This window comes from Anopheles marshallii, chromosome 3 (genome assembly GCF_943734725.1).
Source record: "Anopheles marshallii chromosome 3, idAnoMarsDA_429_01, whole genome shotgun sequence".
In the NCBI taxonomy this organism is placed as follows: domain Eukaryota; kingdom Metazoa; phylum Arthropoda; class Insecta; order Diptera; family Culicidae; genus Anopheles; species Anopheles marshallii.
The window spans coordinates 37,821,109-37,847,800 of NC_071327.1; the positions used below are offsets into that span (position 1 = coordinate 37,821,109).

General features: G+C 39.1%; 2 protein-coding genes across 2 annotated transcripts; one reads left to right on the forward strand and one right to left on the reverse strand.

Annotated features, from left to right (window-relative positions):
* The first annotated feature begins 364 nt into the window (after positions 1 to 364).
* Positions 365 to 23,676, forward strand: LOC128711100 (leucine-rich repeat and calponin homology domain-containing protein-like). Its single transcript, XM_053805963.1, has 8 exons — positions 365 to 678; positions 18,577 to 18,721; positions 18,889 to 19,258; positions 19,335 to 19,870; positions 19,953 to 20,810; positions 20,933 to 21,179; positions 21,265 to 21,342; positions 22,411 to 23,676. The coding sequence occupies exons 1-8, from the start codon at positions 423 to 425 to the stop codon at positions 23,674 to 23,676; spliced, it is 3,756 nt and encodes a 1,251-aa protein (XP_053661938.1). The 5' UTR covers positions 365 to 422.
* LOC128711101 (uncharacterized) lies at positions 15,641 to 16,672 on the reverse strand. Its single transcript, XM_053805964.1, has 2 exons — positions 16,627 to 16,672; positions 15,641 to 16,209 (listed from the first exon to the last, which is right to left on the reverse strand). The coding sequence occupies exons 1-2, from the start codon at positions 16,670 to 16,672 to the stop codon at positions 15,641 to 15,643; spliced, it is 615 nt and encodes a 204-aa protein (XP_053661939.1).
* Positions 23,677 to 26,692: the final 3,016 nt, after the last annotated feature.

Here is a 26,692-nt window from a genome sequence, read left to right on the forward strand (position 1 = left end):
CCGAGTGTGTGTGCGGGTTGTTGACAGGTTTTCCTAGATGCTGGGGGGAGGGTTGTGCTAATGGTGTCGAAATGTCGGTTTCAGCGTTGCCGTAGCAACGTCGATTGATCGGTGTTCACGGTTTTCTCGCTTTTCTCATTTTCATCTTACGCGGCGGCGGTGTACCAGGTGCATGTCGTTCGATGCTTTAGAAGGGAGAAAAGAGGGCCTTTTTTCTAAACGCTATTGGCCACTGTTAGTAAAATGATTTCCTATTCGCAGAAGGTGAAAAGTGTGTAATAGTGTGTATTGCCGCAAGTGGTCGTTGGCGTTGGTCGAACAGTGTCGCTATCTCCGGCACGATTCCGTGTGAGGAAATCGTATTCGCTGATGGACAGACGCAACTTGAGTGCTTCCAGTGTTGATAGGAGTGCTGCAATAATATGGCTGTTGCTGCCTGTCTGAAAGCGTCCCAGTCAACCGTCGTGTATTCGGGTCAGGCACAGCCATTGCCACTGGTAGGAATGAACGGCGTCGGCGGAGGAACCGGTGGTCACTTGCAGAGTCAGCTGACCCGCTCACTGGAGCGCATTCTGGAGGATGCGCATCTTAGCGGGGAGCTAAAGCTGAGCGGCCGCAAGCTAAAGGACTTTCCGAAGGCTGCTGGAAAGTATAACCTCAGCGACACGGTTATAGCAGGTGAGAGATCCGTACTTGTAGCTTACACCACTTGACCATGACTCTTACAATTTGCCTGAACAGAAAGAGGTTGAATCCTTTGTTTTTGGCACCCGGTATGTGACGTTGCGACAGAATCGATGAGGCACCCGTAAGCATTTATTCCCGTACGCGAAAGATGGCAGTACACTTTGCAATTAGAAGCAACGACAAAATCGTTAAAAATAAATTATTCCCGCAAAACCAACCAACCCCAGCCGGGCAAGTACACCAGCGTGCCGCCAGACTGGCGGACGAAAGGTCTTGATACACATAAGCATTCAACATAGATGAACAAATTGAAGAAATTAACACCGAGGAACGAACTTCAACATGCTTCATATTTATTCTACTCTATTTATATGATGAGTTTATTAATGAAAAGCGGTTAATGATGGACATTTGTACCGTAAGCAGAGAAGAGATATTGGTATGCTGAGGATATATCAGTGTGATTTTCATTCGCACATATCGTTGGAACCACAAAAGAAAATGAATTTATACGATGGTGCTATGAAATACTTAGTATCCTCTTCACAGACGTTTTTATACTTCCCTTTAAAGCAGATTTGCATGCAATCTGCGTAAAATCGAAACTTACCCTCGAAGAAAACAATGCTACGGGTTTGCAAACGAAAATTCGAAAGAGTAAAATCAATACCTGTGAAAAATTGGCTTTTCCTCGGCTTCTACCGGGGGTGCTGCTGCGTCCGTTGCGGCAGGTTTTTTTCTTATTTGAAAAAAAATGAGGACATACAAAATGAGGTAGTCTAGCTTACGTAAACAGCTCTCAGCCAAGACCAAGGAGCGCTCTTGCAGCACACACCGGCATGCTTATTGGTACGACCTCCTGCCTGCCCAGCTTTTCTTTTGGGACCACGGTTTGGCTGGTGGATGAAATAAGAAGTATGCAATGGGTGTTTCTGTGTGTGTTTTTTCTCCCTCTCGTTTCTGGTTTTGCTCAGTCTCGTCTGCACTTAACCCTAGTGCGGTGTGCCACCGGGCCGAAATTGCTCGAGGATAATAATTTTGTTGCTTGCCATTGGTGCGCAAATTATGCTACACACACCTCCCCATGGTTTGCCGAAGGGTCAACCATCCGTATGTGGCCATTAACGGTCGGATCGGATGATGTTTTTTTTTTTGTTGGTTTCATTGTTTTTTTTCGACACCGAACAAGTTGACCTAGAAGATCAATCTACCAGCATCGTCGCTGAATAATACGTGTGAACGGTGCGTGGTTGTGTCCAATGTACTTTCATAATTTTTCGTGGCTCATTAAAGGTTGAAAGCACATAAAACACATCGGGACATTGATGAATGGCGCATGGAAAGTTGAAGCAAAACAGACTTTTCAAGTGTTGATGTCTTTAATAAGTGAAATGCAAACCAAATGCAGAGAAAACACAGCCCTCACTCTGTAGGGTGACTTTGGAAGCACTCGAACAGTAATAGATCGCAATGTGGTTGCATTTAAACAGTAATGAACGATCCATAAGGGCTTTCTAAGAAGATTTTTTTTTTTTTCTCCGACCCTTCTACTTTGAGCAGACACATTCATTAACCACAAGCACCAAGCACTTGTGCTGTGTAGCGCACAGGCAACATTCTCGCTCCTATTATCAATTCTCCGTGCTTATCGCACACGAACGGGTCGCAAAATCATTAACACACTTTGTTTTCGCATGCAGTGTAGTAGAATTATGCAGGTTGCCGCCGATTGTAGCGCAAGAACGTCAGAAAACATATACTAACGTTCTGTCACTGTATAAACAATATACAGAAACACACGGTTTTATTATTAAACGCGATTAATTTTTCATTGTAACAAAAAGAATGGTGACCGTATGGGAAGTTGTTGCTTTAGAAGTTGCTCAGAAGTAGTGCTCCAGATGTTGAAATCGCTAAAGAATTGCGTTTATAATGCGGACTATGTTTAATATGAAATTATTCACATCTGTAGCAACACTTTCTATACAGGAACGCGTAAGAAAACTAGACGTAACTGTACCATTTCAACTTCCATGCTGTTGCAGGCCACAGAACTACTGTTAAATTTATAAATGACATCACCGATGTGGTAGCCTTCGGATGGAAAGGCGAAAACTGTTGTGCTTGATAATAGTGTGGCCCCAACGTATTGAAAGTGTGGCGACTGTTGTTCGCCACATGGCATGATTAGAACTCGTTTCTGTAGAGTTTTTCGGCGAGATATTTAAGGGAACAGCTAATTAGAACGGTAAGAAAGCGAGATATTTGGACAAATTCGATATTGCTGGCAACATAAAGTGTGTCCCACATGAAATTGTTCACTGTTCGCTGTTGCAATGCTGCAGAAAATTAGTCGACCCATCCTTTTCATACTTTCAGGCAACAAGATATAACCTTGGCGAATTTTTATTTCATTTATCTCATATACCACTACAACATACAACAACATCTGCCTGCAGTTTTTTTTTTCATTTTTCCTTTATGTTTCATGTTTAACGCAAGTTTGCTCAAACTCTTTTCGGGACGTTGTTTATAATATGACGTCATATTTTTTTCCTGTTTTCCTGTTCCTAATTGTCATACGTAAAAAAACATTGTAAACAATACTCTCTAAACTATTTCTACTAAAAATTTCAAGAGGTTTGATGTTTTTCTAGAGCGTTCCGACCGAGGTGCAATTTGATGTGAGACACCCTTTACTCATTTTTAGTTATCTGGCGCTACAACCGCTTCGTGGTCATAAGCTGCTGCAAGGGTTCGCTAAAGCGCTGATCGCTTCCATTCATGTCATTGTATTGGATACTATTGGAAAATTAATAATTAACTACGTGTGGAAAGAAGTACGTTTGGATAAAATAGACATAAAAATGGACTTTCCACTGAAAAGCCACTTATAAAATAGGAAAGATATAGATAAACAATTACGTCCGATAACAGAAAAAAAATATGAAGAATTCAACATTTTTGAGTTAAAATGTTAACCAGTTTCATGAACATGGTTTCGAGATGATTGCTTTCGAAGTTTTTGAAGATCGCACGAAATGGTTGATGTGTTAGGATAAGCAGCATAATTAAAAATCATAAAAGCAACGTGCAAAAACTAGATTTCAATAATGATCCAATCGTGGAAAGTTACCAACAAAACACCATCATAAAAATCCGGTCTGACAATAAACGAATTGGTGAAATTCCAATATCACTCGACAAGTGCAAAATTGCTCTAACGCGACTATGCGTGAGATTTCTGTTTTAGTGTTATGAAAGTAGGGTAAGGGTGGTAAAATGATACACTGATCGCTGATCGTGTTGTTTTACAAACTTTCGTAGTGTTGCACAAAGCAACATTTCTGTAGATAAGCCATCATCAACAGCGTACGTGTGGCGTTCGTCTTAAATAAGACAAGCGGTTCGTGCTGCGCTAGTGTCCGATGTGCGCTAACTGTCACTGCACACACAGTTAGTACATACGAAATGTTTACTTTTCCAGGCGATAATTCTCTGTCACAGGAGCTTTCGATTCCCGTTACCTTTACTGGGGCGTTCTGGACTCACCAATGCCCTCCCATGTCGAAGTGAGATGATGAGTGATTTACAAAGGCATTTGAAGGTGGTTTTCAAAGTGTATTCGGCATGCCAAAACTAATCATTTGAAATTTTCCACCGTGCTCGCTGTGCTCGAAATTGATTTCGGCCGGATTTTTCGTCCGCAGGGCGAGAGAAGGGAAAACGAAATTGCTCAATTAAGATGTGGCGCCTCGCCAAGGCTGCGCTTTGGATTCTGGCAATTTTATAGAGTCAATTTCGAAAAGTATTATAACCCACTAATATACCATAATGGAAGATTAATAAGCTCTCAAGCGCTTCAAGCCGCTCATTGCACGTACGCAAATGTGCTTAAGTGGCGTGTTGGTACTGATGATTTATGTATCGGAAATATTCTGCTTTTTCCGCTGGATCGCATGCGCAGACACACAAACAGTCCGGGGTTTCCTTGCGCAACATCGATTGCAATAACAGGGAAACTTTACTTTTACGGTGCATCACTGATCGATCTAAGATCATGTATTTTTCAACGTAAGTTTTTGTTTCGTGTAAGTTGGTTACTTTCGAAAACAGGAAATAAAAATGTTACTCAAATATTCGTTCGAGGTTTGGAACGTCCGGTTTTAACGGTAACCGAAAATTTTCACTCTCTTTCGCTAAACCACAATTTTGTTACGACTAATTGAGCAATAAAAACCTATTCAGTTGCATCGAACCGTGCATCGATGCGTTGCGGGCTAGTAGCGGAGTGAGTAGGTTGGGTACGGTTAAAATCAGAAATAGATTCATCTATCCCGATGGGTGTAAGCTCCTACGGCCGATCGTGAACGGGGCCCTAGATTAGATTGTACCGGGATGAGGGTGTGTGATGATGGGAGCTTAGGTGGTGGGATTTATTTTGCGCATGATTGCGCTCGATGGAGTAGAGGTGGAGTAGTTGGTAGGTTTTTTTTCAAAGAGTTTACTTTCAATTTTGTTCAATTGATGAAGAAATTCGAAGGAAGGGATAACATCATTGCATTGTTTATTTGTTGTTTTTTACTGCTGTTGATGAAATCTGTACGATTACGCGTGTTTTATCACACGATAACGACAACAAATTTCGGCTTTACTTGACAACTACTTATTTACCTAGTGCCAAAATTATGGAAATTATTAGCAAAGGTCAATATTTCACGTCAAACCGAATCCATGAGCCACGAAGCGATAACACAGCCGAAGGATTGTGTCGCTTGCCACATATGTTTTGCCGTCCAATTTCCGTTTTATATCCGACCATGAATCATCGCTCCGGTATCGAGTGTAGTGTGTTTGCTGATCGTTTCGCATATTTTTTTCACGGCCGCAAATCACGCTTACGACAGACAACATTTCGCGTATGTTGTGTTTACACTCGCAAACGAAGACTAGCGTATGTTGGATGTCGTGTTCGAAAAGCGTATATCCAGCGTTATAGTATTGCTGGTGAGGCCAGCACCAAGTATGTGTGTGCACGGTGGATTGTGTGGTTCCATTCACAAACGATCTTGTATCGAATGATCGCTGAAACACGAGGAATGCAATGGGGTCTAAAAGGCAAGCGTGTGGTTACGCTTGCGCTGAGTAACGTTTGCATCGCACGACTCAAACTGGTCTTTTGGAATTGGGAAAAAAAGGAAACAAAATGAAGAAAAATTGGCGCCACACGGTACTTAAACATTTACACCGTTGTTTAAATGGTATGTTGGTTTATTGGAATTGAATAGTAAATTTCGTCAATATTTTTTTTGATAGCCGAGATAGTCTAAAATTCAATTGATATATTGCATGTTGTTTTTGTCCGAAACATGAGGATGTGTTGAAGATTGAAGTAGTTTTTTTTCCTAAATAGACATAATTATATCTGAGATCTCGTGTACTAAGTATCTGACAAAAGCAGCAGGACTCCAAGAATACACCAATACACTCAGCGCTGTTCACTATCTGTTTCATCATTTGATTGATGCTGTACTCAACTTGATCTCGTTGTGACTTATAGGGCATGGCCGCACGAATGTTTCAATGTTCTCGCCTAAATAAACACTTTCGTACTTGACATTGATTCTGCAGGCGAACAACGAACGCATGATGGCCCTTAACTGTCACCAACGCTGAAGGGAGCGAAGGTTTTGTTGCAGAGTTTCACTGGAAACGTGCGTCGAACACTAAAACGGCATATGATCTCATCGGATATTTAAATATGGTACTAAAGTATGACTGATCACCGAAACTGATAGTGGCCTTTTCTATGGCAAGCGAATTTATATTCATACGTTAAGAGACCTTTTTCTTCAATTGCTGTGCTTCATTTAAATGTTCCCGCAATTGGACAAGGCAAATCGTTTATGTGTGTTCTCAAACATTATTACACTTAAATCTTTGTTGCGGTGTATTGGCGCATACAAAAGCGCGTAGAGCGTGTATTGGCGCATGAGCAATATAGTTTGCGAGATAAACTATAGCGTATTAGTCAAGCTGACGGTACGTTCCACACATATTGCTGTAGTGAAATCGATATTCTATTATTTCAATGTTGGTTATTTTGGAATTTTTCTTTTGTCAACATTGCTGCGTATCGTAGATGTTAGTATAGATAAGTATGTATGATGTGGAATACAATCAACATCAGGTCGTAAAATACAGGTTTACGGTTGGGAAAGTATGCATATGGCTAAACAAAGCGACAATAAGAATGACTCATTGCATTTATGATGCATGTTCGTATGCAACTGGTACCCAACGTAAGAAGTTGCAGTGTGCGTAGAGCAAAATATAAATAAACACGTTACACATTTTTTTATATTCATGAAGAATGGGCCACACTGCTAAATAAACACATGATGATGAATGCATTTCATTCTTTTTATAACCATCAACGGATCTAAACGAACATCTGCTGTTATAAAGTTTGGTTTGTAGTAGAAATAAGATACAACAAATCAATAGTGTTCTATTGGATGCAGCAATTAAAATATTGCGCATGTCGTACGTTGCCGTATGAAATATTGTGACAAAAAAACCCTGTTAAACTGCAGAAGGTTAAAAAAGTCATTTAATTTACTCCAGGATGCAGATCAAATCTCGTGCACGGTCGTGGAATGCACAATAAACCATTCTCGCGCTGAAATGGCACGTTCCGGCAAAACATCCGAATACGAGGAAGGAAAACATGGTTTGATAGTCGTTCGCTATGTTTGTCGCTCTTTTCTGCTCACATCAGCTATTGTGGGTGTAGTATTTCGTTCCTTCACTACCGGATGGCGTCTCCGTAATAGCCATGAGTGGTTGAAGAATGTTGAAGTGTGATTCCGCATTGGCAAATAAACATTTCGAACGAGTGTTTGCATATGTTTTTCGTAGAATGAACATTAGTTTTCATCATGTCAGAATTGTTATGGTGTGAAATGTAAGTTCTAGCCATTACCAAGAAAAGACGGGATTCCTTCTTAAATTTTAGATGATTACTACGTAACGTTGTTTTTTTTGCCAGCTTTCAAAGTCGTATTAGACTTATGGTAATTTTGTTCCAAATATTAGGTAACTTTAAATTTCACCCATCCTCATTGATCACTTTTATCAGCATATCGTCCAAATCCCGAAATTATTACCGAACATTTTCTTTATCTCTTCTAGCATTTCGACAATCAAGTCATTTTCCATCCACCTATATTATTTGAACTATTGGTCCATGTGGGTAATGTCATTGAATTTGTCCATTTACCATTGAACGAGGAGATTTACTAATAGTGTAACTTTTAGCGAATGCAGCTAGAAAGATAGAATATCTTATCTTACTATTTTCATACGGGGTTTCATTAGTTCGGCATCAAAAGGACGCCCTGTTGTTATGTTACAGAATCATTTTTTTATGCTAAGTGGTTATTTTTCGTGCAGTGTTTGAAATAATTTCATACATTGATTTCATTCGATTTTCAACAACTCCTAGCAGTTTACACTCAACTGGTCCCACCAGTTCATCATCTTTGGACGCGCCTGTCTAAACGAAGGCTATGGTCGACTTCGCAATCGCCTTTCCACATTTACTATTTATTTATAAGTATTCGATACTTTATGGCTCATTTCAAAGACAAGAACTTACTGTCTGAAAAAGACGATTATTAAACACGATTTCACAATATCTATATCTCTATCTCTATCTATGCTAATATCTCTATCTTGCTAACGCGACGTATTTCTTTTCTTTTTCAGGTAAGCAAATCGATAACGGAAATTACTTTTGATTGGAACTGGTCAAATTAATCGATTTTTTGGGTAAGTGTGAATATCGACGGAAAGTCGAAAAAAAGAAGTCGTATTTTCATTACTACACGGAAGCTAGTTGGATTATCTTTGGAAGGCGTGCTGAAAGCAGATGAACAATGCAGGATGAAAGAGAAGGCGAGTAGATATGGAAATAACAATATGCAAAGATAACGCAGACAAGTCATGCCTGCGTCGGATGATGCCAATTACTTTCTATTGTTGTTCAAAAGCATAGGATGTCGAATCAGACGAAAACAACATCGCCGGATGAACTGGATTAGATACAGCAAAGAGGTGGAAAATAATTAAAAACCAATAATCCACGAGAGAAAATGTAGAGCGTGCACGAATGGAGATGAAAAGAAAAGGTTTTAGTTTATCAATTCCTGTGCAGAGTAATCTAACGTTGGATACTCCACAATATTGTTGTTGGTTCATGTGTAATGTAAATCTAGCATTAATAGAGAACTTTTTTCTTTATTATTATGTGCAGAAATTATGAAACATGTATAGAATAAAACGATTGAAGCGTATAAAGATGCAATGCACATAAAAAATATAAATAACGAAACGGAATCCATGCCAAACCATACAGAGAGCCGTAACGGTCTGTGTAGGAAAGTATTACAAAGGAGTTGTTCCGTTTGCCTTCAGTTCAGACAACACAATAGAAATACGCAAAAGGATGCAAAGTAATGCATGGCTCTGGTGTGTGAGGAAAGCGTAGGATGGCAGACAAAAGTCCCCGACCGGCAAGCAGCCAGAATGGTGTTGCCAATGGCCGTGTGGTTCATTGGCACAGCTAAAGCACCCGGGTAGGAATGATATGAATATTTCCGGTAAAATGTTCAACTCAAGGTATGACGACCAAAAAGGGTGCGGCTCCACGTGGAGCTGTAACCGTCGCGACATCGTCTGGGGTTTTGCACCAAACTGCTGTCATGTTGTCAATGTGTACTGCAGTACTGCGAAACCATCTCCACGAAGTTATTATATTATGTCTCCCATTTCCTTACTATACACCGGTAATGCACGGAGACATGGTAAAGCGTTTTTGTTTTGTTCGAATAATGTGTGATTCAATACGGCTAGAAGCATTGTGCACCGGAAGTTATTGTTATTTATATGTTAAGGAATCTATTAGATGTCACACTATATTGCTTGATATTTCGTAATTATTCTTTATGTCGCATATAGTTACTATCATTTTCATTAGATAATCTGTTCATTTTCCACGAAATTTATTTTTTTAAATACGTTCAGCATGAAATTAAAGACAACTATGGTTTGATGTTGCGCATGCACCAAAGTCGGACCATTCGTTTAAAGTAAATATACAGACACTGCATGTGGGGTTTTAATACATAAGGAAGCGCACGTGTCAGACTGTTTGTAAGGCCGCATGCAGTTAGCATAACGTGCATTGATTATAAAACTGTTCTTTCCTGTTCTCGGGTAACCTTTTTTGTAATCGCTACCCAAATGCGTGGTATTGATTGAATAAGGAACGATCGATTTTTATATGAGAAGTTTAAAAATCTCTGAATCTTATGTATATATGTGTGGGGCTTTTTGAATTGAAAATAGAAGACATAGTGACCATTTTTATTATGTTATTGCTTTATTGATGTGTTTAGATATTTCTATCAATGTTAAGATTTAATCCAGATTTGTCAATCGTTATATCTAAATTGAGCTTTATGCAGCAAAACTTTTTTTAACTGATATGTTATCGATACTCTTGACGTTTATGAAACACATGTAGCTAACAAAAAATCGGCATTAAATTGAATCTAACGAACAGGCTGCGCTATTTCAACTTGATGTGCAAACCCCAATAAATATTTGCGGACACAATTTATACGACCAAATGCTGTGTTGTAGCCCAATATCTGCACTGACCTTCAGCTGTCCGGGAATGATCGGTACGAAAGCTGCCATAGCACCCAATTCCATTTGAAACGTTTGACAATGCCGAAATAAATCGGATTGCTTCGAGCCAACCCTTGACACTTGCCTTGGTTGATGCAGATTTCCCCAAAAATGCTTAACGCTCTGGATGATGTTCGTGGTTTCACTGTACGTTATGTATGTGTGTGTTTGTGTGTTTGAAAGTGATGTAGTGAATCGGGGAAAAAGGTTTATTTATAGCAGTATATCGTTTCGTGATGGCCTTCTTTCTTTCCGCGAGGAAAAACCTTTTCCTGGCCGTTTGGCATCTATTGGCGTTGTGTTCGGCGTTAGTGTCTTACGATGGTGGCTGCATCTGTGGTGCCCAGCACAGTGTCTTGTAGCGTGTAGTTTGGGCAGCAGCATGCTCGGACGCATGTTTTAGTGCGCAGATGTAGGCGTAAGTGCATTGGCCTGGAACAGCCAAGTCAAACATGATACGAATGCTTTAGCACACACACACGTTCCAGTTTTTGTCGATTCCGTAGTGTGGGAGAACGTGTCCGGGCGGTGCAGTGTACGGGGTGGGAGAAGTGTTGTCGTAATCAAAACACAATTTGTAGCTATACGCAAAGTGTTTCGTCTGGAGCATACTTTCTAGGCGTTGGCCGTTCACGTTGGTGGTAGATTAGATAGCCTGCTTTGCTCTTTTACCGTGCATAGGAGGTGAATAGAAACATAACGATGAAAACATTAGTTCCGATCAAATAGTTTACAGGTGTGGTACCGAAATTTGCCACTACTAGCCCGTTGTAGGTGTCCCTTCACGTCGTAAACATGGTTCTTGACAAGTATTGGTGGTTCTTCTTGGCCCAAACTAACCTGCAAAAGAATTCGGATCATATGTAACGAATGTTTTCATTGCATCTGAACACGTCAAGCAGTAATTTGTTGTATAATATATTTTAGCACATTTTACGAAATTGTTTTACGTTGAATTAATGCGAATTAGTACTGTATTAAAATGTAGGGGAGGAAAACGTTGCTGGTAATAGAAACGAATTAATATTTCCCAATCTTGGAACGTGCTTCACTTGATAAACAGAATAATGTGAATGCCAGATACAGCACACCAAAACTTGAAAATAGACTCAAATAGACGAATTCTGGACGAATTGGATTAAGTTGCATGTGCGGCATATGCGGCAATGTGTTTCTTGCTATTCCCACGATCAAATACCAGCGATATGAACTGTGAAAAGATCGTAAACAATCATACTTAATTAGGTTGCGGGATGCACTAAATTTGAACATTTAATAGAGATGTGATGTTTCAATTTCAATGTTGGATGTATGTTCAACCGAAGTGGTTGTGTGAGAAAAGCAGTACAAAATCTACAATAAGAAAATTTGGAATCATCGTAATCTACGAATGCTCTAATTAATTGCTTCATTTAGATTTTCTTGTATGGTTTTTAGTTTCGGACTTAGTAATGATGATTGAAGAATGTTATCGCAATGATCTAACAATGATCCGATCCAATGATGATGATTGTTCATATGAAGAATTTTATTTATGGTTAATGAATTAGTACCTACAGAGGTTAATATTGAAACTATTTAAGCACAAGCTTGCTTCTTCTAAGCTCCCTCCCAGATGAACCAACACTCGTTTCACTAGCATTTGCATTAATTGAATTAAACTCCTACAAACAGTGTTAAGTGAGTAAAGAAACTTATTTCAAATCTTTATATATGTTTTGTTTGTTAGCACCCAATTGCGAAAAAGGTCCTTTTCACTGCTACATTACTGGTAATAATTTTAGAAATTTTCGATTCAGTGAATCATAAATTTATGTTGTATTAAAGATGTCTCTCGGAATAACACATCAAGTCACGTGGACGTCCATTTCCAATAGCCCAATTTTCCTTTTTTAGTACCCAAAGGAATGGTTCATTAACGAGGCGTAATGAGCGCTTCGCCGTAGACCTTTACGTCATTTTACAATACAAGCCAATTTATCACCCGCAGTCTGTATTTACCAGACTTTACACACTAATGCTATAACATTTAAATAAAATGCACATTCTATAGTTGTTTGTCAGTTTATCTAAGTACTTTTTCGTAGGGTTATGAAGAGGAAGTACAATTATTTAACACATTATTTAACGCCATTAATCAGACATCTAAAAGATGCAATTTTTGATATTTGGTTCAAATAAGAGCAATCTGTGTACAATTCATTAATATCTAGCATGGTACGATAGCTTTTAGAATTACGAAATGAAGGAGAATCTGCAAAATATTGAGAATTCCGATCAACAATGCCTGAACCTTCAACCATTGATTGAAAAAAACATAATTATACGATATCGTAATGCTGAATAGGATCAATTTGTAGTATTATTTTGGTTTCATAGTAAAGTTATTCGAAAAATATCGAAACTTTTTTGAGCAACTCTACAATTTAATTTTTATGGATAATTTTTTGTTTGGTACAATACTTGGAATATTGGAAAATGTTGTACTCCATCAGCTTGTAATAAAAAAGCACAAGCGTAGTAAAAATATTGTTTAATAGTAGAATCGAAACTAAAAATTGGATTTACTTGCGAAACTCTATGTCTCGTAGCCATAAAACTTGATACTACACAACAACTTCGGGGTAATTATGCTTGAAATTATGTGAAATGTTTGAAGAAAAGAAAAGAACACACTCTTCATGATAAACTGAAGTGAAAGAGGTTTAATACGTTGGTTCTCCTTGTTGATTGCTCGATCGTACGTGTTTTGAAAGCACATAAATTAATATTAATAGGAATGCATGTGAAAGGCGTCTTGTTGGCTGTTGCACATCATAACCCGACATTTGGGCTGTGGGATGAATGTGAGCTTCAGAAACGCAATCAAGTGTAATTAACAATTCAAGGGGTTAATTTGGTAGTTTCATCGTGATTACCCATGATAAGGACTGTAGGCGGTAATAGCGAGCATAAATAATGGTGGAATATTGTTTCGAATTCAAAGCCAGTTTTGACACTTCAAAACCTGGCTTAATTCAGTGCAACAATAAAGAATTTTGCAGTTCATACAAAACGAGTAATTCTGATTTCTGATCTGATGTAATTCAATTTGTGGAATTTTCAATAGTTGTTTTACGAATTTAGGAAATGTTTGGAGTTTTACCAATTAACTTCTAGCAGGCTGAAAATGACTGCTTTTGTACAGCAAACTATATGTTTTTTTGGTACTTGTTTCGCCAGTTTTGTCATAAATATTTTCTTGCTATAAACTCAACAACTACATCAGCACACTGTCAGCTCCAGACGGCGTTGTCGTACCTTTTGTTGCCTGTTATATACGACCTCATTGCACTTGATTATTCCAGAATGAGGGATGGCGAAACAGAACATTCCCCTAACGTGCAAACACAAGCTCTGGAAACGGGACGTTCTGTTGCTCGAATGATCATTCGCGACCCTCGAATTACGGCTAGGGTAGAATGGAACGTACCGAAACCATCGTTGATAGACTAAATATCGTGTGTACTTTGCCATGTGGCCCATTACGTTGCGAACCTGTGTCACTTTCCGTTGATTCGGATGAGAGTCGCTCACAGCACGTTGGTGCGTTTTGAACGAAGGGTTCGTTGTTTCGTCTTGACGGTGCCTGGCGCGTTCAAAAAAGCAAACACGAGGGGAAAGGATATTCGATTCACGTTCTGCTATCGGAGTTGAAAATAATTTCTTGAACTTGACCCACCCCACGGTGGTGCAGTGTCGCATTTATCGTGCCCCTAATCCTTATACCTAAGGGATAAACGCTAGAAGAAAGATGCAGTTGAAGAGGGACAATTTGTAGGAAGTTGTTTAGAGTTTGATTGTGGGATGGAAAGGAACAGAAATATTAGTATTTTTCTATGAAAGTAAGAAATGAATTTAGACGAAAAAAAAAAAAATTAAAATAAAACATTTATTTTTGTCGTACTACAGTATTTCAAGTTGCAATCAACGATCACGGCAGTTAGGCAAGGAATATTTATTTAATATTCTGTATTTTCATGAGTACAATAACACCATTTATCAATCATTTTTGTTGGAAAACGTCGATGAATGCTTTGCCAACGAGTTAAATGCTGAGGATGTTATTTGTCAGGTTTAAAACACACTCAGCAGGTTAAACAGTAATGCGAAAACAGTGATGTTAGGAGCATTAAAAACTGACAATCACAGGTTTGAATCATTCGCATACGATCGGAAGATGTGACACAATTTCTTTCTGGTTTCTCACTCTCTTTCTCTCTACTCTGCAATAAAACACACTCCATTGTTGCAGATACTCGTATGGAAGTGTGTTTGCATATGTAGCCCAACCAATTTACATTCAATTACAAACAGTGTGGGTTTGGAAAACTTCCGGAGACTACGCATTCCAATCTGAGAAGAGATGTTGCTGATCATTACTGAGGCAAATGAAATTGTGACAAACATGAAACCAGTGCACTGGATACATGCGAAAATAGCATCGTACTTTACTGGTGTAAGGAAGTATGGGTATCTTTAGCTCAATTGCAACTGCATACAGTAATTTGCGCATTCATGTACAACGATAAGCAGTTGATAAAACGAGATCGTTGATAACCACGTGCTAAAAAGTGTTAAGGGGCAATGGAAAATACTGTTTCAACTGTTTAAATGTATAATTTTCTTTCGTTAAATGTTTAATGCGTAGACAACAAAATAGGAAATTTTATGTTGTAATTTTATTTATTGCATGATTTTCGTATAAGTCTTTATTTTCAATACTTTTTTTTCTATCTATTGGGCTAATATTTTCAATGTACTACCTTACCGTTCCGCAAGCTATCACTTTTAGTAGTAGAAGGTATATGCTTCGTTATCGTTATACCTAAGTAGATAAATGCAATCACTATAAATTTGTCACGACGAGAAAAATAAGCTGCTAAAAGACGAAAAATCAGTCACTCAAAAGAAATTCTTTTGACATTGGAAAAAAGTCATTCACGGTAGTAAGAGTAATAAGCAGCGTTCGTTTTTTGTCATATTCTAATCGAAAAGAATCGTAGGCGAAAAGAGCTATTCCCTCAGCTATCCGGTGTATAAGCTATATCATGGCCTAATCATAAGAATATACAGAGAATCCATTATTTCTAGCCGTTGTTGCAGTGTTCACGTATAAGTAGTGCAGGAATGCTGGCGATAAGTGTCGGTACTTTCCTTAGATGTTGCTAATGCCCGTATCATTGCTACGGGTAGAGGTGGTCGATTTGGAGCAGCAGTGATCGAGTTTCTCGAATTCGGTCGATCGCGTTGACGGTGTGGCAGTGGTTGCCGACGACATGTTCATCATCATGTTGTAGCTGCGTTCCTTCTTGCAGAAGAATGGATAGCAGATAAAGCCCCAGTACGCGCCGGCACCGATCAGAATGACAAATGTTACAATCGTAATGATGCCCCAGGCCGAAAGTCGATGGTGGCCAGATTTAGCCGACATAGGACCCTTCGTCGCGGAGGTACCGTCCTGGCCAGGATGCAAATATCGTGGGGCGTCGTGCGGATTTCCAAGGCCAATCGGTCCGTACACGCCAGCGCCTCGGCGCATCCCGCCACCGCTGATGCTACCCAATCCTCCCATTCCGCCGTAGGTGCCATAGTTGTACATACCCGATCCTCGAGCACCACCACTGCCACCACTTCCTCCACCGACACCGCCACCGCCTCCACCACCTCCAAGAAGTCCACCGCTGGCGGCGGTTATACGATCAACCATGCAGAGAACCAGGGTCACTGAAGACAACAGAAAAAACAGGTTTTGTGTTAAAAAAGAAAAAAAAGGTTGTATGCTCGCGCGCTCCGGTGAACTTCTCGTGGTTTCCCCCGAGCATCTTCACACTAAACAAAGGATCATAATCGTCAGTCGTTCTCCCACAAAATGTGTTTCAGGCGTATCGTAATGCACAGAAGAATAACATGATCGCGATCCAGAAGGTGATCATCACACCCAGTCCATGTGTGTGCGTGTTGTTTGCTGTGATCCTAACACAAACGGAGAGGCTGTGTTCTTTTCTCGGCGAAGCGTAGACAAACAGCCCTGTGTCGGGGCAGGTAGCATAGCAGGCAGAGGTATAACCTAATCAACGCCACCGAACGGCCTCTGCCTGCTGTTCAGAAGGGGTACAACAAATAAGAAAAAGAATTACTTACGTCCTCCGAGCAGGGCCAGGAATTGTTGAGGTTGATGCAGCTTCATTGTCCTCGTTGGTGGGATGTTATTTACTCTACAATATTTCGAACTGTTCGATTGATTCCTGCTTTCGATGGGTACACTTCCTAGTGATGGCAATTTAAAAGTTTTATCGAACTTTGTTTGTCTTCTGAATCAAGACACACATGCGCACACGCGTCTATTCCCACTTTTCTGAGCAAAGGAAGCGGAGTTGTAGCACTATTCCGTGGACCTTATTTGGAGGCCGTTAGCGAACACGATTTATTGCACCAAAGGTACCCCGTTCACAGTTTAACTAGCTTGCGTCCGAGACGGAAACATACATTTGTATGCACGGAACGTTTTTTTAAATAAAATAATTGACGTACGGACGTAGAACGATCACAGCGACGCAGCTCGGTTCGCAACGTTCTTGGGCAACATCGTCACGTTGATGAGTTCTGATGATGGTGTGTCTCGCAAAAGGGAACCAACAGGCAGCAGAGTCTCTCCCTGCTGTGATCGGATGCGGCGTTTTCTCTTGCTGAAGCACAATTACAAATATGTCACAATGTGCACGGTTGATTTTGAAGCTGCACGTTATCACTTGTCGCAAATATTGTGCTGCACAATATTCACATTCTTTACGACTCTGTGAACCCTGTTGACGCTGTGAATTTCGGATGGAATTCGAGACGAAACACGGCACGACAGAACAACACGCATGCTAGCCGCACGAGATGGATGATGTTGCGACCGCACTAATACCAACCTCCTGTCCCCTTGTGGTTCGCACGCAGAAGACCTATTCGACGCCCGTACGCACACCACGCCGTGTTGCTATAAACTGCTATAATGTTTTAATGCTCCAGTTGTCGGAGAGGAAAAAAACTATGCTTTGTGCCGTGTTCTTCTCTACTCGAGCGCATTCGAATGCTGGAAGGAGAGGCATGACTGCGAAACTGAAAGAGAAGCATTGCTTCGAAGATGGGAACAATGCAACTAGATCGAGCTTGTTTTCTTGAGCACGGCGCTGTTACTGTCCTTATCTTGCAGTAATCTTACATTATTCAGTCCTTATCTTACATGTAAAGGTAATGCAAACAGGAAGCGGGGAAAACTGCAATGCATCGAGATTCTTTCTCTCTCGTTCTCTTCTAGCATCATGATCGTTTGATCTGACAGGAGATGAAAGTGACGATCATGCTTAATAGAAATCGATTGTATTCCATTCATGTATTGGTCATGTTGCTTACAAAACAAAAATAGGTTATATATTCGTCGTATTCCACATCCATCCTTAGGAGTTTCTTGGCAATTGTGGTCAATAAGTCAATTGGTGAAGGTGAATCGCGATGATTCTTTAAATTATGAATGAATTCAGTTTATGCTGAAGTTGAAAATGTCTTTATGGTACTGATTGACATAAATTCGGTACAATGATGATTTCTTTGTCGACCGATTGTTATTGATTCGTTCCAGAGCTGTATAATACGAATAAATGACGCATGCAAATGATATCAATTGATGCTAGTTATGAGAATTGTTATGGGGTTTGTGGATAGGTTGTATCGTTGTACTATTTAAAAAACAGTATGAATTGAACAAGTGAATTGAATAAATAAAGAAATATTTCAATTTCAACATCCTTTACTCGGTCGAAATTGGTTTTGTAACTTCATTGAATTTTATTTTTGTCTTATTGTTACATGAACATTAAGCGGCTAGTTAAACTTCATTATTTTATTGTAGTATCAGCTATTTGCGTTCATAATGATGAAACATAAAACAATACAAACCAATTTTACCCATTTCATGAACATTTTATAAATACTTGCTTAAAACATAGAAATAAAATGTTTTTACTTGATTTATCAGATTAAGTCAGATTTTGTTAATCATGCAACATAACATTGTATTGTTTATTTATTTGTTTCATTTTAACTTAGACTTATCGAGGAATCGATTCTGCGAACTACCAGAGGACATCACTTGTCTTGCGTTTTTAGAACGACTTCTGGTCTACCATAACACAATTCGCTCCGTGCCAGAAACGATACGTGGACTGCACTCTCTAAGTTATTTAGATTTAAGGTAAGTAGATTATTGGCTGGGGAATATAACAAAGTTGATTGTATATTGTATCGCTCCTGGTTTGTCGTAGCAAATCAATTCGCGTGCATAATAGATCGCTTTGTTCATGCCATTAAATGCGATTAAATTAAACAGTATGTCTAACGAGAGTTTTCCCACACTTTCAGAAACAATCAGCTCTCAGTTTTGCCGCGCGAAATCTGTGCTCTACCTCTGCAGGTTTTACTTGTATCAAACAATCGACTTGCGACATTGCCCGATGAGCTCGGTCGAATGGAGAAGCTGACGGAGCTCGATGCTGCTTGCAATCAGATAACACATCTTCCATCGCGAATGGGCGACCTACGCAACATGCGTTCGCTTAATTTGCGCAGCAATCAGTTGGTTTACCTGCCCCGTGATCTCACCTGTCTGCAGTTGGCCTTTTTGGACATAAGTAGTAACAAGATTGCCACGTTGCCCGTAGAACTTCGACACATGACCTCGCTCGTGGATTTGGAGCTATCGAACAACCCTCTTACCTCTCCACCGGCTAGTGTAAGTAGTTCAAATTGTTGATTACAAAGGTATACAATAAGTAATCATGTTACTTTCGCTTTGTCATTTGAAATAGCTCTGTGTGCGTGGATTGGTGCATGTTTTCAAATATTTGGAAACAATTGCCTCGCGGGAGGAAAAATCTAAGACGGGAGTTGACGGGCACGCAACGCTACGACGTACGGCTCTTTCGGCGAAGAATTCTACCAGTTGTTTGCTGGATAATCAACAACGGAATCGCAGGGCACACGTCGACTCTGGATATTGCACTAGCGATGGTGGCTTCGAGGGTAAGCGATGGATGCATGATGAAGATACGCACAATTCCGGCACTGCATCGTCAAAATGGTCCCCTACTCCACTGCACTCGGGTTTTACGGTTATGCCACGCAATGGTAGTAACCATAACACTACTTCTAATCCGTCCTCAGGTGGGCCACAGGCCGCTCTGGTAGCTCATGCGATGCATGGTGGTTCGAACGATTCGGCCGTGGAGAATAATGTTGGAACTATCAGTGGCAATAATGATGTATGTTGGGAAGAGGAATTTCGAAAGAATGCTGCATTTCAGGATCATCATCCCGATCGTAAGCAGTTATCAAATAACAACAGGTATGTACAATGACTAGTTTGTGAAGAAGATCATTTATATAATCACTGCACTCCGACTGAATGCCGTTTGTTTCCATTTTAGTAACGATATATCTCCCGAAGGAGACATCACACCCGATGGCACAAAGACGGATGACAAAGGCCGTACACTATCCAACTATCAGACGTATCGCGAGTACAAGGAAGCTTTGCGTCAGCAGCGTAACCTTGACTCAGTTTATCGTTCGAAAGATCATCCACTGACACCAGATAGTGCTGGATCAGCAACCGACTCACCGGTTAGCAACATTTCGCCCTACACAAAATCGATCTCGTCATCCTCGGTGTACAGCAGTAGCAGCCAAAGCTCTCCCGTATCGCCGCATCATACCGCAGGCGTACAAAAAATGAACCAAATGAATGCAAATCCGAACGGTATACATAATACGACTGGCACAACTGGCGGTCATTCGAGTCCTTTGCTATCTCCAAATCGCAATGGTAGTCAATCGTCTACAATGGATGACAGTACTGGCGGTACTCCTAATAAACGACCAGTACAAAAGGTTATACCGTCTCGTAACATTGGTTCATCTCATCATAGCCAATCGCCTACACATTTGAACGGTAATCTTCACGCTTCAGGAACGGCTTCAGCAAGTGTTGCAAACGGATCGCATGGTAAAATTCCGCTAGCAAACGGAGCTGGAAAAGGATCTTTAACTTCACCAAACGGAAGCGTCAGTAATGAGTATGCTTACGTGAAACCAAATAGTCCGTGCAAATCCACGAGTGGCGCTTTGACGCACAATAATGTTCCTCCCTCGTCGATTCCAAAACCGATGGCACCAAATGGTGCAGGAGGGTTGGGTTCACCTTTGCTAGCTAGTGGAAGTCAAAAACCATTAACAGCTACAGTAGGATACGTAAATAACGCAAAACCGGGACAGAAAACAAATAAGTAAGTACTATGATAGAGTACATGAAGTTATTATACATAGACGTTATAATAAAAACGACGTACCATTATGTGTTAAATACGAACCAGTATGAATATTATTAAAATATGGTTGCTAATTTTAGGACTGTCTCTTGGAATCGCGACGTGCCTACAGAAAAGTTGAGTTTTACTATGCGGCGGGAGTTCGACAAACAGAAGGAAGAAACAGAACTGATTGAGCAGTTGCGACAAATAATCGAAACGCGTTTAAAAATGTCACTTCCGCAAGACATTGCACCGTCATTAATGGATGGTGTCGTACTATGCCACCTTGCAAACCTTGTTCGGCCTCGATCTGTTGGTAGCATTCATGTACCATCGTCAGCTGTGGTAAGACAAGTTTGAATATTTTACTTTGAAATAGAGTTTGAGTGACAGTCGTATTCATTTATATTCTAATGTGCCCAAATTTTAGCCCAAATTAACCATGGCAAGATGCAGAAGGAACGTGGACTACTTTTTAGATGCGTGCCGCAAAATAGGAGTAGATGAGGTGAGTTTTGGTTTTGCTTTAAATATTTTATAATTTTATGGTCATTTCTTCTGCTTGGTAACATTTGAGAAAATGTGTCTATTGGTGGATTATTTTAGGGGATTGGTTTAAAAACTCTTCGCTCCTAATTTCATGTTTCAAATATTATACTGTTGTGTTCAGATACGTTCATACAATTCTTGCTTTGTTTGTTATTAGACCCCATTTGTGCTCTTCAGTAGTTCCACAATTGTTTTTTTTACGAAAGATCAATGTTTAAGTTGTGTACATGAATTCCAAGCTGTTCTCGTTGGTATTATAGATGTTTATTATTTAAAGTTGATTTAATTTAACCATTGTCAAATTAAAAAAAATCCGACAAATTCCATGTAAATGCAATAAATTACGATAAACAGTGCAAGTAAATTTAATAACACACTGCCAATGAGGTGTTGACAATATGTACGAGAACTGTCCAGACACAAATTTCTTTATGTAAGATTGTTCTTTTTGGATGTTATGGATTAATATTAAGATGAACGGTCTATCTGTTCCTTAATTAATGTGTAATTGGGGTTGAGGATACCAAAATTACAAACTGCAAACGCCATTAACTTTAGTTATAATATGAAATGGAAATCTTTAGCATAAGCGTTGATGATATGAAACATGTGCGTAATGTAGGAAATTTTTAATCTTTCGTGAATTATGATTAATTGCACTCGTAGTTTTATTAATGCGCTTAAAACATATTTAGTTGAGCGAGCAAAGCAAGTAAGGAAGTATATCTGAAAACACTCTAAAACTATCTATTTCTATTTCCAACACGTGCTAATTGTTTTAGTTATCTTTGTATATATTATGTATGTACATAACAGTAACAAATAGAGACGGCAAATAACGCAAGAGGTGCAATGAGAATGAAACAGGAAATGATTGAATTGCTGCTTTTGGCACTTTACACAATTAGCCAGTGAACAAAATAACTAGTTATAGATATTTGTTCTACACATTAAAAGCAGAACAGAGGCGTCAACGCGCACTAACTTTCTTCTCTCTCTATCCTGTTGCTATTGGTGTTGGTTGCAGGAGTTGATTTGCTCCTGTCAGGATATCGTTCCATCAATTATGGCCGAACCCCCGTTGGAGGACAGTGATCGGAAGACGAAAGATGATGATGGGCATGGTTCAAAGGAAGCTAGTCTTACACCAAGACCTCCTAATCCCTTAGCGATGTATCGAACGATAGCAGCTTTGCTGAACATACAACCGATGTCGAGCCAATTGGTAGCACCACCTTCACCGTCGGCCATTGGTTTGCGTCGTCGTCCACGATCACCACCACCACCGCCACCACCGTCAGCATTGCATTCAGTATCGGTCGTTACAGCTGCTGCAACCAACACCAACAGCTCAACAGACCCAGAGAAAAATTTAAATTGCTACCCGTTGGCATCGCATGATGTATCCGCTCTAGGTACCATAGAAACGCAGAGTTTAAAAATTGTGACAGATCAACACACTACCGAACAGATTCTCGAATACTCTTACTGCGAATACAATCAAAAACTGCATCGCGGCAGTGAGGATTATCGGAATGTTCCGGTGACTTTGGATCTTCCCAAAGGAAATTCAAAACCAGGAAGGAAACGAAAGTTTCCTTCTTCACGAGCTAGCCGCCGGAATCATAGTTCAAACGACATACAGTCGAATCTGAATGAAATAATCGAAGAATGCGAATATGATAGTGATATTGGCAAGTTTCGCTGTCGTACTGACGACACTGATGGCATGAGATACGATCTTGGTGATTACGAAGATTCGGAAGCTAGCCTTACTTCCTGTGACGACGATTTGAACGGCATTGTTCTTGGAGGTGATGAAAATGGGGATGCATTCACACCAACTAATGCTCAACCCACGTTGTGCGATTCTTTAGTTCGTGGACAAATTTCAGCGAACGATCTGGACACTCCAGTAATGGGTTTAAAGTTGCTGAAGCAAGGAACAAACGGGAGTGAGAATTTTAATATTGTCCAAAACGACGCCGAAACCTTGCACGTGGAAGAGCATAAGGTGGTCACAAAGAGAATAGAATTTTTCGAAAATGCTGCTTCGACCGGGAGAAAAATACTGAATTTTGAATCATCGAACGGGACAAGTGCTGTTGAGGTTTGTACTACAGCACAGAAAACAGGTATTGAAGCACAGAATGCATCTGAAGAGAACTTTTCACAATTGTGTGCAATCGTCGATAATCGGCGACGTGAATCGGATCACCCAATGATTTCAACTATTTTATGTTTAGGAACCTTCCTGTTTACAATCATTTATCTATACCTTTATCCTTTGTAATAATTCTGAATTATGAATCTAATTTTTATTTGTTTTCGTAAAAAGAGAATCTTGTGGAATCATTTCTTTCAATTCATTTCAAAATGTATTTACTAATATTTATTAATTAATTATATACAATAATGTTTCTTGTGTGCTCGAAATGTGCTCGAAATGCATCACTTTCACTGGAAGAATAAGGTTTAAAGTTTTTTCATTGGTAATTGATACTGATTTTACATATGCTTTTTTATGCTATTAAGGCAAGGGAAATCGGATTATGCCCTTTACGTTTATATAGTAAATAATATTTTTTTCTGAAGCAACTTGATACATGGAACTTCATCAAAAAGATGGAGTTAAATTGGAGTTTTATATTAAATTATAACTAGGATGGTAAGTGATCATTTTCAAGAAATCATAAAACCCATCACTTCAACTTCGCAAAGATTCATTTGAAACATTTCCATTTGTCATGCCTAAAAATACATATTACTTATCGATAAATTGACCTTATTATAGCATAAGTATAGCAACTTTCAAGCATATAATGAGTGGAAATTTCGAAAAGCTTTGAAAATGTGCGTACTCTTTCATTAAAGAGACAACATCACTCTCAAAAACATCACTTATGCAAAACGGAGTGGCTAGTGACGCAATACATTATGCTTTTAAATTATTTCGAAGAGGCTTAATTATTTAATGTGTTGTTATATACATCTGTGCATTATTTATTAATTTATCTATATACTATATTTATATCTATATCTATGTTTTCCATTCCTCCGATTAACTTGTTTTTCGAAACCCATCTTAAGGCATTTTACTTAATTGTGATTTAAGGGCGTTTTGAATTTCAACAAATATTAACGCAGTTTCATTTCGATCATATTCTTGTTTAGTGGACTAAATTTGGTCGTAGCTTTACAGTGCCACGATGAAAATATACAATCAATAATCAAAAGATGAAAAGTTACTATTGCTAAGCACAATTGTGTCTATAAAGCGCATGTTCAACATGCAGTTCAGTGACGTAGAACAGGAACAATTAGCAACCAGAAAATATATACACGGATAAAAAGAAGTAATAAAAACATAAGAGTTGCCTTACAACAAATAAAACGTTAAGAGAATTAATGTATCTAAGAGGATATATTTGCAGTGAAAAATAATGCTTATTTTTCAGCGAAACACAAAAATCTCAGTGAATTCATAGTTGCGTTTAAAACATGTAGCAATAAGCTAGCATTCAGGCGAAAAAAGGTTCTAGTGCAGCGTAGAAATATGACAATGACCATAAGGTTAAAGCTAGACAGATTTTGACAAGCCTCTGAATGAAATATCGGTTTGAATTTTTGAATACCAGTAAAGCGAATTTGTTATTTCCAGTGAACAATTTAACACATTCCTTAATATGACGTACTACCGTGATTTCCAAACGTAAAATCTCATTACCAAATATTGAAAGTTCAAATGAATTTTTTTTTTTCTATGAATTATTTATTCTACTTACTTTGATCGGAACTTATGTTTAAGGTACATAATGTGTGTATTCTTCATGTTTTATACACCTCATTGACTTGCTTCGTAGAAAGATTAATACACTTACTTTAATTTAAGCGTAAGTCAATTCTATTTCGTCTATTTTAGATCTAGAACCAGTAGGCTGATATCTATTTACAAGTAAATACACCAAAGGGACTTACAAAAATTGTGACTATTGATGAACTGTAGCCTAAACCAACCAATAGTAAAAATGAAAGACAAGGCAAAAAGGTTGCATTGGGACATTATTAAACCACCTGCAAAACAGACATGTTTTCCACATTTTCTCGAAAATACGGTTGCAAATGTATGTTCTCTACACAGTTGTTGAATGTCAACCGATGCAGACGAAACATTGTATAATTTAAATAATCCTCTGTATTCCTAAACCAAGATAAAAATTATTGATAGAAAAAGGTCCTAGAAAACACAGAAACCCGAACGATCAGATGATTTGGTATCCATAATAATATGCTTTAGAACCGTTCTAGTAATTGTTAGATGAAGTATATAACAGCACTTGAATGTTTCTTAAATCGTTAATCCATCATGCTGCATTACCATCCAAATCGCGATAGGTTGCTTTTATTTCTTTCTACATTGTTTTGTTTTCTTCTGAATTACATACCTAAACTATCTTCATGCATCAAAACTAGGTTTAGAACTTTTAAGTCGCATCTTTTGTTGTAAAAATAATAGGAGATGCGTGGAGCATATTCCAACATGCGTATGGACAGCAATACAGTCTAACATTAACACGAATGAAATGTTATCTTTCTGCAGAACATGAATTTTGTTTATCAAGCTATCATAATCACATGCTAGGAAAGACTGCTAAAAATGGTAATTTTCTTCACCACACGTTAAAAAGTTTACTTAGTAACACGTTTCGCTAATCTAACAAAATGATTAATCATTTATCGTCAAAAGAAAAGCATTATCACGCTTATAATATGCAATGCTGCATTCATAAAACGACTTTCTATTGATTGACGTTTATGCTTGAGTTTCTACAAAAATCAATAAAAACAGTATCTTATGTGTATACGTTTTGTTTTATTTCGGTACTGTTAGCTGAATGAATAGTGGAGAGAATGTACTTATACGATGCAAGTCGTCCTTTTTGTGTTATTATCATTGTAGAATCTTCTTTGCTGCGCTGCAGATGTCCTTGAAGGTCGTGGAATTGTGCAGGTTGCCATAACGGTAGTGGAGCTGTTGAAATTCCATAATCCAGCATCGAACGTTCGTTCACCAACACGTAATATGTATGCAATAGGAAACAGTTACAACAGTGGCGGCAGCAGTGGCAGCAACAGCAGCAGCAGCAATGGGTCCAATGTACCGAAGACAAGTCCTTCCACGTCGTCTCTGTCATCTCCCGTTAGTGGAAACGGTACATGAGATTCGGACAATAATAATCCACCATCACCCGTTGATTCTCCTTCCAGGCGAAGCGTGGCAAACCCTTTGATGTCCATCGCCAGTGGAA